Below are 19,908 nucleotides of genomic sequence, written 5' to 3' on the forward strand. Positions count from 1 at the left end.
GTCAACTAAAGAATCTATAAACAATTATTTACATAGCAATATAACATATTTATATATTAATTCAGTATTACATTTTGATGTGCACGCCTCCACGAATTTGTATTTTTTTGTATATAAATTATTTATTACTGCCATATTTAAAATGAAAGTTTATTGATACATTTTTAGGTTGCTACAAACCAACCCGGACCGAAAATGATCCAACTCGAACCTCCTACGACATTTATAATACTCGAATGATATTTATTTAATTTAAAAATCTAGGGGGAAAATATTGTGTATCACGAAAACATATACGATCAATTAGTGGTTTTCTAAAATGTAAGAAGTTTAAATGGATTTGCTAATTTTGTTTGGATAGAGATATTTTTTTTTAATAAAAATACAATCTAAGTTTCCAAACAATTTTTTTAACTACAATCCAAGTTTCCAAACAAATTTGTTATTTATAAATGCTATCAAAGTAACCAAACGCCTCCACGCGGGTGTTCAATTTAATTTGTAATAGATGTTTGATTTAATATTAAAATTTTATAAAAAGTTGGTATTTTTAGTAGGTTATATAAACTGTGGAGAATGTTATTATATTGTGTCATATAATTTTTTTGTAAATATCGATTAGAAAATATTATCAGAATTGTTAAAAATTTAATAAACTAAATTAGTTAATACTAAATTTGCATTATTTTGAATAATTTTGACAACAATAATGAAATGGGCCACGGTTGTTACAAAAAAATGTAATGGGCCACAAAATATATTATTGCTTACTTATTTTTATAAAACGGATTTTAAATTTCAGTTTTCTACATAACTGGGCTAACTATATAATTACTATATCAGTTGCCCAAATTTAAATTTGGCCAATTTTAATATTGGCTGTCGGACCATTTGTCTAACTAATTAATCTGGGAAATCTTTTGTTAAGTTACACGTTAAGAAAAAAGGTCAACTACTCTTTCGTTTTCTTCTGCTCCCCACATGCTCCCTCTCTCTCTCTGTTATCTCTTCTCCGTTTTTTTCTATAAAGGATCTCTTCTCCATTTCTAAACAAAACAAATCCAGAATCTAAATTATCATAAAACTATGTTATAAATATAAAAGATATCCACTTTAACAAATAGATTTTGAAACTTCAAATACCTTTCTTTAAAATCAAGGGCTTCCTGCATGGTAGGGTTGAGAATCACAGGTGAAGCATCAAATGCATTTGCTATTTACATATTTCCTAGTATAAAATATGGTTGTTGCCGTAAGTCATTCTAGTAAATATATAAGAATCTCAAGGCAATTTTTAAATGAATCTCATCAACATTGAAAGGAAGATATGTTTACCTTTGTAACAGCTGATTTTTGCAAACAGAATTAGACAAATAAATGCTTGACCTTCGTTTTCTTCAATATGAGATTCGATCTGTTCTGCATATTTTCCCCACAAGCAACACTCCAGGTCATTAACACTGAATACAAAATAGAAGGTCAGTAAATGGAATATCGAATTTGGTGTACTGCTTTGAGATGCGATGACTTGGAGAAAGCTAGACGCAGAGAGGTATATATATATGGGTAGAAAAATTAGCGTGCACCATAGGTCTAGTTAGATATTGCTTGATACTTGCGGAGATATCAAATTGAGTATATTTATTTAAGAATTTCGAAATATATTTTTAATATATGAAAATTTAGGAAAAAAAAATCTTATTTGGAATGTTAGATTTGTAAGAGAATCACGTTTGTTACCAGTTAGTTATTACTTGATTTTTTGGGGATAACTAAATGAGTATATTCCTTTTACCATTCTCGAAATATCTTTTAAGATATCAAAAGTATTAAATAAAAATTTTATTTGGAATGTTAGATCTGCCCATGTTAGTTATTTCCATATGTTTTTGTGTAATTTAATCGAGTAAGGTTTAGTGTTAAAAAAAGTTAATGTCGAATTGGTTTGGTAATAGATGGAAGTGTAATTAATTTATTAAAAAACCAGTGACTAATTATGTAAAAATGAAAGTACTATACATGTGTCCAAACAGTTTTAATATAGATAGTTATTCTTATATCCAAACAACTTCTTAAAGTACTTCAACTTTAATAATATAGATATACAGTAGTTAAAAACACAAGGTTTTCATTTTTTAAAAAATTCATAAAGTCTGCCAAGAGTCAGCAAGATGACTCCGATTTGAAATTGAGAAAATTAATTGAGACACTCCTCACCAAAACTTCAATGGGCCTATACCGTGCCTAAAGGGGCCGTATAGACTATAAACTCAAACTCTTCCAAACAAATTATGCCCAACTCTATCCACAGAACCGAAGTGAAAAAAATTACAGATCAACTATCTCTCCAGATCAAGGCCTTTCATAGTCACATAGGCTTAAGTGCACATACTACATAGTTTTCGATATTCTTTTGTTGTCACACAAAGTACAGTCGTATTAACAATTATATGAAAAATATTCGACCTAGGAATTAATAAAAAGATGATTTTGTTCATAATGTCAAATCTTTTTGCATCGATCATTATTTTCTTACTTCACGTCCTCACTGCACAACGGAAAAGTAGCACGCAACTATCGGCATGGTTTAAATAAAAGCAGGGATTACATTTGCAAAATACGAAAACAAAACGCTTGAAAAAGAGTTAAACGAGATAAGAGAAAAAGATATGGTCCAAGCTATTACCTGGAAATGCAACGTGTCAGACACAACCAGAACATAGTTTCTCTGATTACCACATCCACATCTTTCAATTTTTTCTTGTAAAAAAAATACTTTACTTTATACTCCCTCTGTTTATAAATAAATATCATTTTAGAATTGTGCACACAGATTAAAAAATCATTAAATTTTGCATGTTTTCCATACAAAAACATCATTACCCATACATCTCGACCAATAGAAAAATAAAATACAGAATAAAGTTAATAAATTCTGCATTGAAATACTAAAATAACACTTATTTTGTAACGAAAAAAATTATCTACAACGACACTTAATATGAAACGGAGGGAGTATGAACACAAGGAGAAACGTGGTACGTGTTGTGAATTCATTGGTCACATGCTTGACTACAGCTAGTTTCTGTTCTGGCACTGGCATACGAACCGTTTAAAAGAAGATGGACCTACCCACACGTGTTAATTACAGCTGAAGTGTAGGAAGTGTAGGAAGTTCGGAGATGAAGTGGACCCTTTGCCACCTGGTTACACAGCTTGGCATCGACAGGTTATGATGCCTTGTCGAATTACACATCTACATCTTCAATAATCGATATATACTGAAAGCAGTATAATCATGTATTTGTAGCGAATTCCGTCGAAAACGGATATATGATTTTAGAGGATGATATGCAGTTGTTTGGACATCACGTAATAATATGTAAGTTAGTTATGAAAAAAAAACAATCTTTTAAAAATGTATTGTGAAAATAGATTCCTAGTAGGTTCAAGTATTTTCTCAAAATTTATAACCAGCAAAATTTGCACCAGATAAATGAGTTATTCTTTATTTTATTTGCCATCAAAACGTTTGAAAATTATAATTTTTAAAAATAATAAATTTCACACGTAACTTTATCATATATCATGTGAAACTAATCAAGCTCAACATACATGGTAATGATATTTCTGTGGATCTTTCAACAATAGTTATGATCCCATAGAAAAGTTCCAATCAGGGTCTAATCCTGATGGAAAATTTGTTTCAAACCCCACAAAACTTTTGAAATATTTTATATAGACATATATTCCAAATTTGTAAAAACAAAAACAACTAAATCTCTAAATTATTGAATTCTTTATTAATTTGTCTATAACCTTTAAAATCAAAAGGCAAAGCCAGCCATGGTCAGTGGTCACAATAAACTGAATTGTTAGTGATTATTTTGGTGTTGCTAAATATATGGACCCGCGGCGTAACTGCAAACTCTTTTAGAGACAAAAACAAAAAGATTATACTAATAGTATATATGAAGCATAGACAACAGAGATCAGCTTCGAAATGAAATAATTAATATCTGCAATGATTTTCAAAGGTAGACTAAGAAGATCTAAGGATGTTCTTTCATTCACGTGTCTAGGCGAACAAACGAGATCTTTCAGTGTTTTGGCAAGACATAGACTTTTAGTAACAACTTCTACCTTTCTCGTTGGTTTTCTCTTCCTTTATACAATATCGAATTTCGATTAGTAATATGAACTGGAGTTAACAACTAACCAGTCGAATACGGTACGTAATTGTTGTATACCTTTTTTCTTCAAATAGTTTGTTTCCTAACTATTATTATTAGTATTGTATGACTTTTCACGCACGTACCTCTGACTTTGTCATTGTGCGTAGGTTTCTCTTCTTCAATGCGTTTTACATCGAAATAAAACTCTGGAGGGATAACCACACCACTACAAATATACATATATTCTGAAAAATGCTTTTTAGCCAAACCAGACACCTACTAGGAACCAAGTGTTTCTCTATATCATTTAATTATCTCTCTGTCTTTAAATTATTTATTTTTATTCCCACGTGGCAACAAAGGAAGATGGCTAAAATCTTTTAAGCGGCACTAGAACAGGGGAATCAAAAAGAGCGTGAAAACGATCTTCAAAATGCCCACTTTGTAACACAAACAATGTGGCTCTCACAACTTCACAGGTCTCTCTCTCTATATGCTGATGTGTTATCATCTCCACTTTATCTCCCTCTTTCATGCACTATAGTCATTAATACCAACCAACCTCAGCCCCTTGTATTATTCCCTCCTCCATAGTCTTTTTTTCTCTAATCTAATAAAAAAACAGAGGAAACGATAGAATTTATTTTTTTGTTAAGCTGAAAAAACGAGTATGTTGAAATCTATGTTGACTTAAGCTTGAAGTTAACTTGAGATAGAAGTTATCCTAATGAGATTAGGATTAGAAGGATTGATGTTTATCCAAAGATATATTACCTAATGAGTTTAGGAACTTGTAATAGCTATATAAGGAGATGCTAAGTTTGTAGCATAACTTATGAGTTTGAGTTTGAGTCTTGAGAGCTATCAATAAAGTGAGTACTTTTGAGATATCAAGTTTGCATTCATAAGGTTTACGATTCAATATTTGGTATCAGAGCACTATTGAAATCGTAAGAGATGGGAGATAAGGATCTTGTTGTGTCGACAAACAAATCAAGAGAGAATGGTCCCTCGACCATTCAATGTCCAATGCTCAATGCCATAAACTATACGGTATGGAGCATGAGGATGAAAGCAGCGCTTAAAGTACATAAGGTGTGGGAAGCAATCGAGCCAGGAATAGCAGAAGGAGAGAAGAACGACTTGGCTCGTGCACTTCTATTTCAGTCTGTACCAGAAAGCTTGATCTTGCAGATAGGTAATCTAGAGACCTCGAAGGAGATATGGGATTCTGTAAAATCAAGACATGTGGGAGCTGACAGGGTCCGAGAAGCCAGGTTGCAGACACTGAGAGATGACTTCAACCGACTAAAGATGAAGGATACAGAAAGCATTGATGATTTCTCAGGGAAGCTTTCGGAGATGTCGTCGAAATCTGCTTCTTTGGGAGAAACTATTGAGGAACCAAAGCTAGTGAAGAAGTTCTTGAGCAGTCTTCCAAGAAAAAAATACATACATATCATAGCAGCTCTTGAACAGGTTCTTGATCTCAATACTACAGGATTTGAGGATATGGTTGGGCGTCTAAAAGCGTATGAAGAAAGAATCAAAGAAGAAGAGAAGGAAGAAGATACAAGCAAACTGCTGTATACTAATTATGATAATCAAGATTCGCAAGACAGTGGCTATGGTAGAGGCAGGGGACGAGGTGGACGTCTTAATAGCAGAGGAAGAGGGCGTGGTCGTTGGAATAACCGAACAGATTGGAAAGATGGAAGGGATACAAGCAAAGTCGTATGTTTTAGATGCGATAAAAGTGGTCACTATGCCTACAACTGTCCAGACCGTCTTCTTAAGCTCCAAGAGACACAAGAAAACGACAATGAAAGTACACATCAAGCTGAGGAGCTAATGATCAATGAGGTTGTGCAGGATGATGTAGAGCATGATGAGGTCGTGCATGATGAGGTTGTGCATGATAATGAAAGTACAGAGGAGTTGATGATGAATGAGATCGTGTACCTGAATGAAGAGAATGTGTCACCTAGCAAGCTTGAGACACACACGGATGGAGACAACATGTGGTATCTAGACAATGGAGCTAGCAATCACATGTCTGGAAGAAGAGAATTCTTTGAGAAGCTTGATGAAGGGGTCACAGGCAAGGTGAGATTTGGTGATGATTCACGCATCGATATTAAAGGAAAGGGCTCTATAAACTTTATCAACAAAGAAGGGAAACGAAAGATATTGGCGAATGTCTATTATATTCCAGAGCTAAAAAGTAATATTATTAGCTTAGGACAAGCTACAGAGTCCGGTTGTGATGTGAGGATGCGAGACAATTTCTTGGAGGTATATGACCGTGAAGGGAGCTTGTTAGTAAAGGCAATAAGGGCTAGAAATCGACTGTACAAGGTATCAATGGAAGTTGAGATTGGTAAGTGTCTGCAAGCCACAAAGATCGATGATTCTGCTATATGGCACGCAAGGCTTGGACATGTTGGTACAGATAATATGAAGAAGATGATTAGTAAGGAGATTATAAGAGGTATACCGGACATAGGAGTTGAGAAAGAAATCTGTGGATCATGCTCAATGGGAAAACAAACACGACAAAGCTTTCCAAAGGCAACAACTTATCGAGCTACACAAGCTCTTGAGCTTGTCCACGGAGATCTTTGTGGTCCAATATCTCCATCAACAGCAGGAAAGAATAGGTATGTGTTTGTATTGATTGATGATCATACACGATACATGTGGACGATTCTATTGAAAGAGAAAAGTGAAGCTCTTGAAAAGTTCAAGGTATTCAAAAGTATCGTTGAGAAAGAAACAGGTAGGCTCATCAAGACGTTCCGTACAGACAGGGGTGGAGAGTTTTGCTCTGGAGAGTTCAATACGTTCTGCGATATTCATGGCATCAAACGTCACCTCACAGCTCCATATTCGCCACAACAGAACGGAGTTGTAGAGCGGCGTAACCGAACTTTGATGGAGATGACAAGGAGCATTATGAAGCACATGAATGTTCCTAACTACTTATGGGGAGAAGCAGTGAGACACTCGACTTACTTGATTAATAGAGTCGCAACAAGGACTTTGTCTCCACTACAGACACCATATGAGAGCCTTAAAGGGAAGAAACCGAGTGTTCAACACCTGCGTGTATTCGGATGCGTTTGCTACGCAAGAAACGAAGCACCACACCTAAGGAAACTAGATGATAGAGCACGAGCAGTAGTACACTTGGGAATTGAACCAGGAACAAAGGCGTATCGGTTATACAATCCAACTAGTCGGAAGATATTAGTGAGCAGAGACGTCATCTTTGACGAAGAAAAGAGTTGGAAGTGGAATACAAACAAGGAGGAGATATGTGAACCAGGCTTGATCACGTTCAGAATAACTGGAGATGATGATACAGATGATACTAGTGAAGAGAATAAAGGCGAGGTTTCTGAAGATACAGAGGAGGTTGCTAATAAAAAAACAGAGTACGAAGAAACAGAGGAGGAAGAAACAGAGGAAGTAAGCGTAAGAAGATCAACGAGACCAAGCGTGAAACCTGCTTATCTCGATGACTACGTGTTGATCACTGAGATGCTTGAAACAGAGAGAATCCTTCTGTACATCAATGAGGAGCCATGGGACTGGAGTGAGGCAAAACATAAGAAAGTATGGAGGGATGCTTGTGAAGATGAAATTGCGAGTATCAAGAAGAATAAAACATGGACTCTAGTCGATCTACCTGATGGATGCAAAGCTATTGGGTTGAAGTGGGTCTTTAAACTGAAACGCAACGCTGATGGGAGTATAAATAAATACAAAGCAAGACTTGTGGCAAAAGGCTACGTACAACGACATGGTATTGACTTTGAGGAAGTGTTTGCTCCAGTTGCAAGACTAGAAACTGTGAGAGTAATCATAGCTTTGGCTGCGTCTAACTCATGGGAGATACATCATCTCGATGTGAAAACGGCATTCTTGCATGGAGAACTGCTAGAAGAAGTATATGTATCTCAACCGGAGGGTTTCAAGGTGAGAGGAAGTGAAACAAAGGTCTACAAATTGCACAAGGCGCTCTACGGTTTGAAGCAGGCACCTAGAGCCTGGAATGTGAAGCTAAAACAGATTCTTAAGGAGCTCGGCTTTAGTAAGTGTTCTAAAGAACCATCGTTGTTTCACAGAAGAACAAAGAAATCACAGCTCCTGGTTGCAGTGTATGTGGATGATCTGCTCGTTACGGGTTCAAACTTAGAAGATATCAATGAGTTCAAGCTAGAGATGGCGACGAAGTTTGAGATGAGTGATCTCGGAAAGCTTAATTACTATTTGGGGATAGAGGTTATACAGTTGAAAGATGGCGTGATCCTAAAACAAGAAAGATATGCAACTAGGATTCTCGATGAGGCAGGAATGAGTGAATGTAATGCGGTTCATGTGCCAATGGAACCAGGTCTGAAGCTTGCTCAATCACCAGAAGAAGAAGCAGTCAATGAAACTGAGTTCCGGAGAAACATAGGATGCCTAAGATACCTGATTCACACAAGACCAGACCTAGCTCAGAGTGTTGGTGTGCTTAGTCGTTATATGCATAATCCGAGGAGTTCTCATGCGGCTGCGTTGAAACAGGTTTTGAGATACCTCAAGGGAACTTGTTCTCTCGGCCTCTACTACAAGAACAGTGGTGAGAAAGAACTTGTGGGATACAGTGATAGTAGCTACAACTCTGATCCTGACGATGGTAAGAGTACCACAGGCCACATTTTCTATCTTAATGGATGTCCGGTCACCTGGTGTTCACAGAAGCAGGAGATCGTTGCATTATCATCGTGTGAAGCGGAGTTTATGGCAGCTACAGAGACGGCGAAACAGGCTATATGGTTGCAGGACTTACTTGAGGAAATCACAGAGGGAGAAGCAGGAAAGGCAATCATACGCATTGACAACAAGTCAGCCATTGCGTTAACTAAAAATCCGGTGTTCCACGGTCGTTCTAAACATATACATACAAGGTACCACTTCATTAGGGAATGCGTGGAGGATGGACTAGTAACCGTAGAACATATAGCTGGAACACTGCAAAAGGCCGACATGCTTACAAAACCACTTGGTAGGATCAAGTTCAAGGAGTCTAGAAGTCTTGTTGGGATTCAAAGTGTGTCAAGTGATGAAGTCAAGCTTAAGGGGGAGATTGTTGACTTAAGCTTGAAGTTAACTTGAGATAGAAGTTATCCTAATGAGATTAGGATTAGAAGGATTGATGTTTATCCAAAGATATATTACCTAATGAGTTTAGGAACTTGTAATAGCTATATAAGGAGATGCTAAGTTTGTAGCATAACTTATGAGTTTGAGTTTGAGTCTTGAGAGCTATCAATAAAGTGAGTACTTTTGAGATATCAAGTTTGCATTCATAAGGTTTACGATTCAATAACTTCTGTCTATCTACGTACGGAAACATAAAGACCTTTGTCAACAGAAATAAGAAATGAGACTGTGTTAATGAAAAGTATTTTACAATGCTCTTTAAGATCATTTTACTTATATATAGGTTCATATTTGTCTTCTGAATTAATTAAAAACGATACATGAAAACATCAGGCATCAGACAACAGTCCATATTAAACACTAATCTAAACTGATAAGCTGTTTATTTCAGTTTAATGCCTGAAAATACATTATATTCATTTGACTGCGTGTCCAACCAACAAGTATTGATAGCTAGTTAGAGCAAACAGATACTAGCTATTTTCCATAAATAAACAATATTCCTTCTGTTTCACAACGTAAGTAATTTAGACTAAAAACACTAATATTAAGAATGTTGTTATTTTTGAAAAATAGTATTTAATTAATAAGTTTAACCAATCATTAAAATGTTGACATTATTTGATTAGATACACTATATTCAATAAATATAAAAATTATCTAAGTATGTGGAAATTATATACATTTTGAAACAAAATAATTTTTCTAAAATTACTTACAATAAGAAACGGAGGGAGTAGTTGTTTTTTAGGTGTAAATGTTAATAGTTATTTTGTTAGATATAATTGAATAAAATTTGTAAAGTCATTAGTCTTAGAATTGAATATTTTTTAACATATAGTTATGATGTCGAAAAGGAACGACGAAACATAAACAATTTGTTCATGTTTATATCAATCATACATATCACAACTCACATTATCCAATAACCGAATCGGGTTAATTCGTAGTGATGCTAGGACTTTTCAAGGGTCCCTATCAAATGATGTAGTATAAAAGATTGTCGAACCAATCCTAAGTGATTCTAATGCAAAGGGAATGCAAGTCTATGCTTAATCTGAGTGCAACCAATTGAGTGAAGTGAAATGAACTAAAACTAGACTAAAAATGCAATAAAAGAGTGAACTTTCTTTCTCAATATGAAGCAAGTGGACTCATGGGGCTAGGCATTTGATCTTGAGTGATGTAGATCCAATCTAAAGGTGACAAGCTATCAATCAAGCACTTTCCTTATGCCTAGACACGATACTAAACAAGCTCTATCCCTAGATGAATGTTCATTTGCTAAAGCAACTCAAGCATCAAATCCCTTTGGTTGAATGTTACTAAAGCAATCATGGAGAACAAGTCTACTAGCAATCTTAACACCTTTAACAACAAATCTTTTTGGCAAAGTGCATTAAAAGCATTGAAGAGTTGGTTCAGGCATTTCATCAAACACCTTCCGGGCATGAAATGCCTAAGGATCTATTTTAGTATGATCAAGACTAAAATAGCATTGAGAACCCTCAACAAGCAAGGAAAGAAGTAGATTTAACACCCTAGATCTTCACTAATCACCCTTAATCACCCTAGCCCATGAATCCTAGATAGATCTACTCACTAATAGACATGATTAACCCAAAAACCAAAGATGATTCAAGGTTAAACATGCTAGTGAACAAGATAATCCAACAAACACAAAGAAAATAAGATGAAAAAGGATCAAAGATCCAAGCTTTCTTCAAGGTTTACAAATGTGTTTTTGAGAGAAAAAGAGTTCATTCCCTAATTTGGGATTACAAGAGTATTTATATGGTCTTTTGAAACCTAATGGTACCAATAGAAAAGTCTAAAAACCCCCTTAAAAATCATAAAAACGACCAAGTGATAACACGCAGCGGGGTCTCCGTACCCGGGTCACAACCCCGCTCCAGCCGTTTTTCCTCCATTTCTGTGTAAACCCGAGCGGGGTCGTAACCCCGCTCCGTCACCCCGCTCTGGATACACAGCGGGGTCGTAACCCCGCTCCGTCACCCCGCTCCAGGCGTACTGTGTTCGAGTATTGATATGCCTCCAGTAAATTGATCATAACTCCTCCAATACAGCTCCAAATGACCTGAGACCACTTCCATTAGAAAGCTATCTCAATTTCCAATGTTCTCCCAGAAGATGGGCTTCAAAAGATATCTTTAAGGTCTCCATCCATGTTCATCTTTCAACCTTTTACACCACAAATGCCTCCAAACACTTCCAAAAACTCCATAGCACACTCCAACACCTAATAAAGACTCATGTATGCAAAATGTAACCTAAAGATGACTAAATCCTCATCTATATGATCAAAATGTACAAGAATGAATGGCTAAAACAATGTAAATATGCAAGATATCACGTAGTTCAAGCATATATTAGTTCTGAAACATGTGACAAATTAGGGGTATTTCGTTTAACAATAGCCAATGATCAATAAAAATCTCGTACATGGAGTTTGATATATGACTCAACCACCATGAGACAAGTTTCTATCGTCAATTACCACTACACTATAATAGCTAGTTAACTTTTACACTATAATAGTTGGTTCACAATATACATGTATAAATGTTATTGTCCGTTATTTTGTATTTCATACGCATATATATCTATATATATATATATATATATATATGTGTGTGTGTGTGTGTGTGCGTTTTAAATGAATCTATGTATTGGTGAAATCATTTTGGTCAAAAACTTAGTGGTATATATGTGTTCAAATGAACATTTTTTTTTTTGAGAAACGAAACACTTGTTAATTCCCTCTTCCTTTCGTACCACTGAAAACATATACACACTGCTGGGCTAGTTGGCTCTGGACTTCGACTTGTTTTTTTATTAAAAAAAATTGTGTGTTTGCACCCAACAAGCTTGCACGTTTTAAGATTAACTGAATTATACACCCAAATTATTAATAAAATGTTTTTTTAGGTTAACCTTCGTTTCTTATAGATAGAGCACTTGGCAGCTATCATCAACAAGACAGCAATGTTACTCAGATCATACATACTGAGGAAATCGAAGATACATGCATCACTTTCGAACTAGTTCTATCGAGAGGGATTAACTAAGGAATATATAGTGTGAATATAATAAAAATAACAACATAATTTCAGAGGACATCAATGCAAGACCCATTAAACGAGATCCGACACAAAGCTAATTAATTAGTTTCTTTAAAGAACATCTAATAAATGTCTGAAGAGATTCTCAAAAGAAATGTTTCTTTTTAACAATCACATTAAATGGATACCACATGAGTCCAAGCTTCTAATCTACTGCTTCCCAAGTGAGAAACTCTTCTCTTTTAGTATAATGTCTCCTTCTCCTCCATTAAATTTCACATGAACTAGAGTAAATTTATCTCATTTATTAATTACAGCCTCTTAATGTTTTTCATTAAATGAAAATTATGCTATCCAAGACCTTCAATATATATACTGCAATTTCCAGATATATAAAACCCGCAAATGGCTCATATACATATGTTGATCTCTCTTTTCTTTTGATAGCTACATATGTGTTCTCGTAGCTGAATTATAATAATTCAAAATTTTAAAAAATTTCATTAGTTTAAAAATGAAAATATAATTTACCAAGAAGAACATACTCCATAATCCTAGAAAGTAGAAACCATATGATAGAAAACGAATATGATTTTTAATAATATATGAAATTCATGGTTAGCATTAAGATTTTAGGGATAGAGGCGATTTAGTAAAGATTTCATTTTTTTTTACAAACTAGGAACATGTATCTATGTAAACTATGGACATATGTCTATGTAATTTTTTTCCAAAAAATTAGAGGCTTACGACGAATGTTTCATCCAATATCAAATTCATATCGTCATCTAAGGAATGTTTAAACCCCACCATGCCGGGGACATACGCATAAAAATCCATTTGACTAGTTTGTGACCATCGCCCACAGAAATCTCTATAAAGTTATTCGCTTGATGGTATGATTTTCATATAGTTTATGTAAATGTCAATTAACGAGTAGGTTTTATTCAAAAAATCTATCAACTTGAATGTTTTAGGCACCCACAATTACTGTATCCCTCAGAGTTTCCAGAAGTGTCTGGTTGCCCCGCCAAATGGATATCAACTTCTATCAAAAATAGCATGCATCTAAATATTTTCTAGCATATTGTAATTTGATTAACAAGTAGCAAATAAGTGACCAAATCACAATCATCCCCCTAACTTAGGCTACAAAACCTCTCGTTTTCAAGTACACCTGTTGATAAACAGATCTTTTAAAATAACGTTTCAATTAGGTGAATAACACAACTTCGATCTGATTGCAAACATTAATTATCAACGGAGTATTTTTCTGATTTTAATGTTTGGCTATGACTTTTTTTTTTTGATCAAGTTTGGTTAGGACTTTTAGTCTTTGTTTTTACCGTAGATTAAACACCATATTAGACAGATGTTGGTATCTATTTAGAAATAGCAAAGACAGAAGTTTGAAGAAGACTAAAGTCTAAAATAGTCTTTGTATAAAAGCATAATTGGGTAAGCAAATTTTCTATGTTTTACAGTCCATAACCCACAGAATTAAACTATTACTACCCAAAGTCCCCAAAATATTAACTTATCAAACATATACAATTCTTAAAAACAAAACCTAAGAGTTAGTTCACTCTTTCTAGAAAAAGATATATATATATATATAAAGAGAAAATTACACTTCATGACACATTTTGAGTTTCTATTTTTAACATAACACACATTTTATATACGACACCATATTTTTAATGTGAATTACCAACTATGCCTTCTAACCATTAATCACTTGCTTGTTAGAGATTTGTAATTGTTCAACTAACAACAAAATATATCGAGCGACTGTAACCACTCACCCAAACATAATTCCACCAAAAGTTTTTCCTTTGATTTCGTAAACGTAATCAATTAGTTTTTCTATTTGTTCATGTTTCTCGACGAATAAATGTAATCCTCCGTCGCTTTCGTTAATCTCTGTCAATGTTTAAACAAACGAAGACCACTGCTTTGTTTTTCTCTTTGCCTTCTTTGTCTCTTTAGTCAGGTGCCACTGATTTAGCAACCAATTGGAACATAATCCAATTTCTAATCAATATCACAAATTCTTTGGCAATTTAGCAACCAAAATGGCACGTCTTTGTTTGTATTACATTTAATTGAACTACAGAATCGTATGATGCTATATTCCCCTCAGATCCTTAGAAATCAATCATTCATTGTCGACAGAATTTTGTTGAACGAAGGCTTCTAGTGAACACACACACAGTGCCCGATTTTTAACTCACCGCCAACATATTCTGATATGCAATGTTTGTTTTACACTTCAAAATGACTTTAGGATTTCCGTCGTGCTTTTCATTTGCATCTATTACACACGAAATAAACTAACATAATGTTAATTTTTATTCTTAGTTGGAGACCATGAAGTAGACTCCTAGAAAGCAATGATTTTCTTAGGTTTGTGAATGTATTTTATCTGCAAAAATCAACAATGTTTGTACCATATTTTCTTATAGTGTGTCCATGAAACTCCATCCACAGAATGTTGTCCACAAACATTGTAGGTTTGGGAAACTTGTTCCCCAAACCTCATCCCCATATCTTATATGATCGAAAACCTTGTCCGTGAAACTTGTGTTTTGGTTCAAACGGAAACAAGCTGAAAAATATATAAACTGAGAAAAATGTTGAAACAAGTTTGATAAGAACTCATAGACATAAAATGTTCAATGTAAAATGAACATATTTCAATTAACATGAAACAAAGCTTTGTTTTAAAATGTTTTAGATGAAAAAGTATAACTACAAAATTAGTCCATAAAAAAAAATTACATTCATCAAACCCACTCACATACAAAATCTCATCCACTAAACATACTCTTGTTCATCTAAAACATTTTATCTTTCAATTATCCACCTAAAATTCTATTTTTAATCTTTTCAATTATAATACACTAACATTTTTGTAATGGTTTATCTAGGAAAGTAGTTTCACCAACCCACAAAAGTGGTTTTACTAATCTATTATAAGATGTCCATGACAATTTGTCCACACTTAATTATGTATCTACCAAAAATGGTTTGCTATCCATCAAAATGGTTTGCACTAATCCAAGAAAATGATTTTTTACCTATAGTCATCTCTCTGACAGATCAGATTTGATGTTTTAGGTATGTATATTTCTAGCAAACTAAAAAATGAAGGTATGAAAAATGAAAAAAAAATCATAATAAAGTAAAACTTAGCTCAACAGTAACAATAGCTATGTCCAACTTATAAGTTCATAATTTCTTCATCGACGACTTATTCATCCACAACTGTTATGTCCACAACTCATTTGTTCAAACAACATCATCCATACTATACAATCTAAGATACTTTTTTCAACACAACTCAATTTGAAAATCTTATTATTTTAATTATAAAAGAAAAAGGTATACATTATTTTATACACTATATATTTATATTTATAAATTACAATATGATATAGTGATAAATAAAACACATTGATAATTGAAATTTAAGTTACAACAAGTCATCTCGTTGGAGAAAAACTATTTTAAAAGTAATAATAATTTTATTATTTTGAATGTAGTTTTTCAATGGTCATGATTAACTATGAAAATTTATTATCTATATACATCTTGCTTTCATATTAAAGATTTTAATTTTAGTTTACAATCTACATAGATTAAAACCAAATAATAACTTATAAACCAACAATAAAAAAATTCTTAACCACACCCTCTTTTTGTTGCAACCATATCAATTCATTTAGCTATTTAGGTTGAAAGGTAATTACTAACAAACAAAAAAGTGGCTCTGGCCCTGTACCTTTCATGATTGCTGCGTCTAGCGTCAGTGATCAAAAATTGACCTTTCATTACAGCAACACAACACCGGTGAAGTTTCAGCTCTAACTTATTTTCCCGTCTTAGCGGCAATTAATAATGAGTGAATGGGACTCTGAAATTAATGGTGACACTGGTGTTTCACTTTTTGTGTATCCGTAATTTACTAGCAACCATTTCAATTTTTAATTATATTATTTTTTTGTCTCCCTCGCATTTTTTTTTCCATTTTCTCTGAACCCATGATAATGAAAAGAACAAGGGCACATTCATACAATGTGTCTTTTTCTCTCATCTAATAACTATAATGTCGATGTAAAAAAAAAAAAAAAAAAAAAAAAAACTATAATTAGTTTACAAAAAAAAAAAAAAAAAAAAACTATAATGTGTCTTATAATGTAATGCATATCTATACTAAAATCAAAATGACTTAATTAATAAAATCATTATAGAAAAGAAATAAATAATTTAGGTATTAATGGAGGGATATGTTTTAGAATTGAAATTGCAGCATTAGGAATTAGTTTTTGTTAATTTAATTTAGGATTCAAACGATAATGGCGGAATCGGTAATATAAGCGGGCGGAAAGTGTGGTTGTGATAATATAAGTGATGCAGAACATGATTGAATGGTTTGACAAATAAAAAGAACATGATTGGAAAAAAACAAAAATTGCGGTTTAGCTAGATAAACATTAAAAATAACATGAAATATTTTTTAAAAAATTACAATTTTTATTTTTCTAATTAATTTGAAGAACCTGAGTTTTGGTATTGAATGGAATGACGGTTTTGGCGAATTTAACATGTATATTACATTTGTAAGTTCTATCAAGGTAATAAATTTATAATTAAAATTTTGTTTTCAAGTGATATTTACCATAACATTTTATTTTCTTATAAATTTTAAATATTAAATTAATTTAGATATCAATCCACTTCTTATTATAGGTGTAATATTTCAAGTGTGTTATTTTGTAAAATAAGTTATGGTTTCAAATGGTAAAATGCAAATATAGTAATATAAGTGGTGTATAATACACTTTTATTTAATATTAAATTATTTAATTTTTCAAATATTTCTTTACATATTATACAATTATATTTTATATTATGTGATGGTGTAGTAAAATGTTGTGACCATATTTTAAAATTATTGTGACCATATTATAAAATATTATGACCATATTTTATATTATGTGATGGTTTAGTTGATTCGGATTTTAGATTTTGGTATTATGTTCATAAGTCTTATTTGTGTTTTACTAATTATCGATTCGGATTTATTTGGTTCCTTCCGGTTCGGTTCGGATCGGATTATAACCGATGTCAGAAATCATCCTAAAATATATTTTCAACTAAAAATGGACAGAAAATACTCAATATATCTAAATTATTCACAAATTTAATTAAAATTTAGATAAAATACATAAAATAACTAAAAATATTCAAAATAACAAATAAAATAAACTACAACTTTTTAAAAATACTCTAATTAAATAATTTGATGGGTTTTGTCACGAATATATATAAGAAATATATATGGGACCTATTGTCGGATAGAGACAAATTTCAAAAAAATTATGTGAAGAATGAAAGCTGCTCTTCAACTGAATAATAACCAAATAGATCCAAAACAAACATCAATCTATATACTAATGAAATAATATATACTTCATATACCTTGTTCGCCCATCTTAAGTTATTATTGCTCACCTCTTTCACAATAACTATATCAAATTATCCTTTTTTTTTTTTGAAACAACTATATCAAATTATCAAGATATCAAAAATCGAATATAGAATCGCTGATTCAAAAAAAAAATACTAGAGTGAGCTGGCATGTAATGACACGAGGAGATACAATGTGTTTTGATGAGACTAAACATAAACTCCGTACAAATGTCTTCACGATCAACTAAAAAAATAACTGACCTCTACTAGACTACTACAGTGAAAAAGATAATGTTTTTGCTCTTAACAAGACAGAAAGATTTAAAAAAAAAAAAAACAAGACAGAAAGATAGATTATATGCATAACATAAATATAATACAGAGACTAGAGATAAAGAGATAGACAAGCAAAGTAAATATGATAAGCAAAATAATTACTTTAACCTAGAAGACGTACGGCTCCGGAGGCAGCCGGAGAATCACCGTTACTATTACTCCCGTCTCCGGCGACGATTTCACTCGTTAAGTCCACATCCAATCTAACGGTGGGTTTACGTTTCCGTTTCTTTTTATCATAAGGAATCCCACGAGCCTTAGCTTGACTCTCTTTGACTTCCCTCAGGTAAATCCTAACGGCGCGTTCAGCAAACGGATTCCGATCCGGCCGTCCACCGTTTTCCTCGTAAGCGGCTCTAAGCCGTCCGATCAACGCGTCAAAAGATCCCCAAGCTTGCTTGTGCGGACAAGCGCAAGAAGATGGTGGGTCCGGTTGGCCGAAGAAAGGACATGTCGCCACGTGGACTTTGGTTTTTCCGAACTGGTCGAGGTACTTGAGGAACTCGAGGACGTGCGCGCCGCTGCACCGCGTTAGCGTTAGAGGCGGTTTGTGATCTCTTAGGTATTGTAGAAACGTGTTCCAATCGCGGCGTTTCTGGGACGCGTAACGGCTTGGTTGTGGTGGTGCTGATGTGGATGGGGATGAAGGAACTGGGTCGGGTCTGAATGACCCGGAAGCCTCGGGTTCCATGGAGTTTCTATTACTTATAAGTGCGTTCTTGTTGGTGTTTTAGAGAGTCTTGAAGAGAAAGAGAAAGAATGTGGAGTTGTTTTTTTTCCTTTGGTTTTGGAATTTGGATGGTGTGAAAGAGAAGTTATAAAAATAGAAGAGACAAAAGAGTAGAAATTTAGAGACGTTGAATTCACGTGCAATGTCCCGACCGAAATCCTACCAGACAAGTTTTGTTGAACCGTAGATTTATTTTCTTGATTAGTACATCATCATACATGTATTTATATATGTACCAATTGGTTACATTCGTTTGACATAGCCACCTGTGACTTAAGTTAGAGGCAGGACATCAATGAACCGACTAGTACATGTAATTTATTGATGACATGGCTTGAATCAACTTTAAAAAAAAATTATAGAACTGTTGTCTTATGTTTTAGCTTGTTTGGTTCAAAATGTAAGCGTAGTGGCTATCATCAGAATGGCAATGATCTGTTATTCGGAATCTCACTAAAAGTATCGACAAGCCTCCTCCGCCCTTATATGGGGAATGAAAGCAACTACTGAACGTCTAGTTTACTCCCTATATACATCAATCAAACAATTTAGTCACTGATTTTCCAAAAGTAGTCAAAGTCCTGTTCTAATGAATCTAGTCATGTAAATTAGAAAGTTGGGCAGAACTTATGCTTAGAGTGGAATAAAATACATAAATGATATCATTAGTTCTGTAATGAAAGATTTCCTGATTTTAACCAGGAGTGTTGGATATCTATCATCTTTGCAGATATTCAATAATACAAGTGAAGCCAATTCACCATATTATTATATATCGAGGTGATTAAAAGTAGTGGTGGTTATTTATTGTTTTGTTTAAGACATACAACTTACTGTGGAAGCACCGTAGCCTAGTGATCAAGGTTTAAAGGCTTCTACATCTAACTCTGGGGTT

General features: G+C 33.7%; 1 protein-coding gene across 1 annotated transcript; it reads right to left on the minus strand.

Moving 5' to 3' along the window:
- Positions 1-18,279: 18,279 nt before the first annotated feature.
- LOC108847317 (protein LIGHT-DEPENDENT SHORT HYPOCOTYLS 5-like) lies at positions 18,280-19,209 on the minus strand. The gene has a single exon (XM_018620524.2). It carries the CDS (start codon positions 18,972-18,974, stop codon positions 18,387-18,389), a length of 588 nt encoding a protein of 195 aa, XP_018476026.1. The 5' UTR covers positions 18,975-19,209; the 3' UTR covers positions 18,280-18,386.
- Between the last annotated feature and the right edge of the window lie 699 nt (positions 19,210-19,908).

Source organism: Raphanus sativus, chromosome 3, assembly GCF_000801105.2.
Source record: "Raphanus sativus cultivar WK10039 chromosome 3, ASM80110v3, whole genome shotgun sequence".
In the NCBI taxonomy this organism is placed as follows: domain Eukaryota; kingdom Viridiplantae; phylum Streptophyta; class Magnoliopsida; order Brassicales; family Brassicaceae; genus Raphanus; species Raphanus sativus.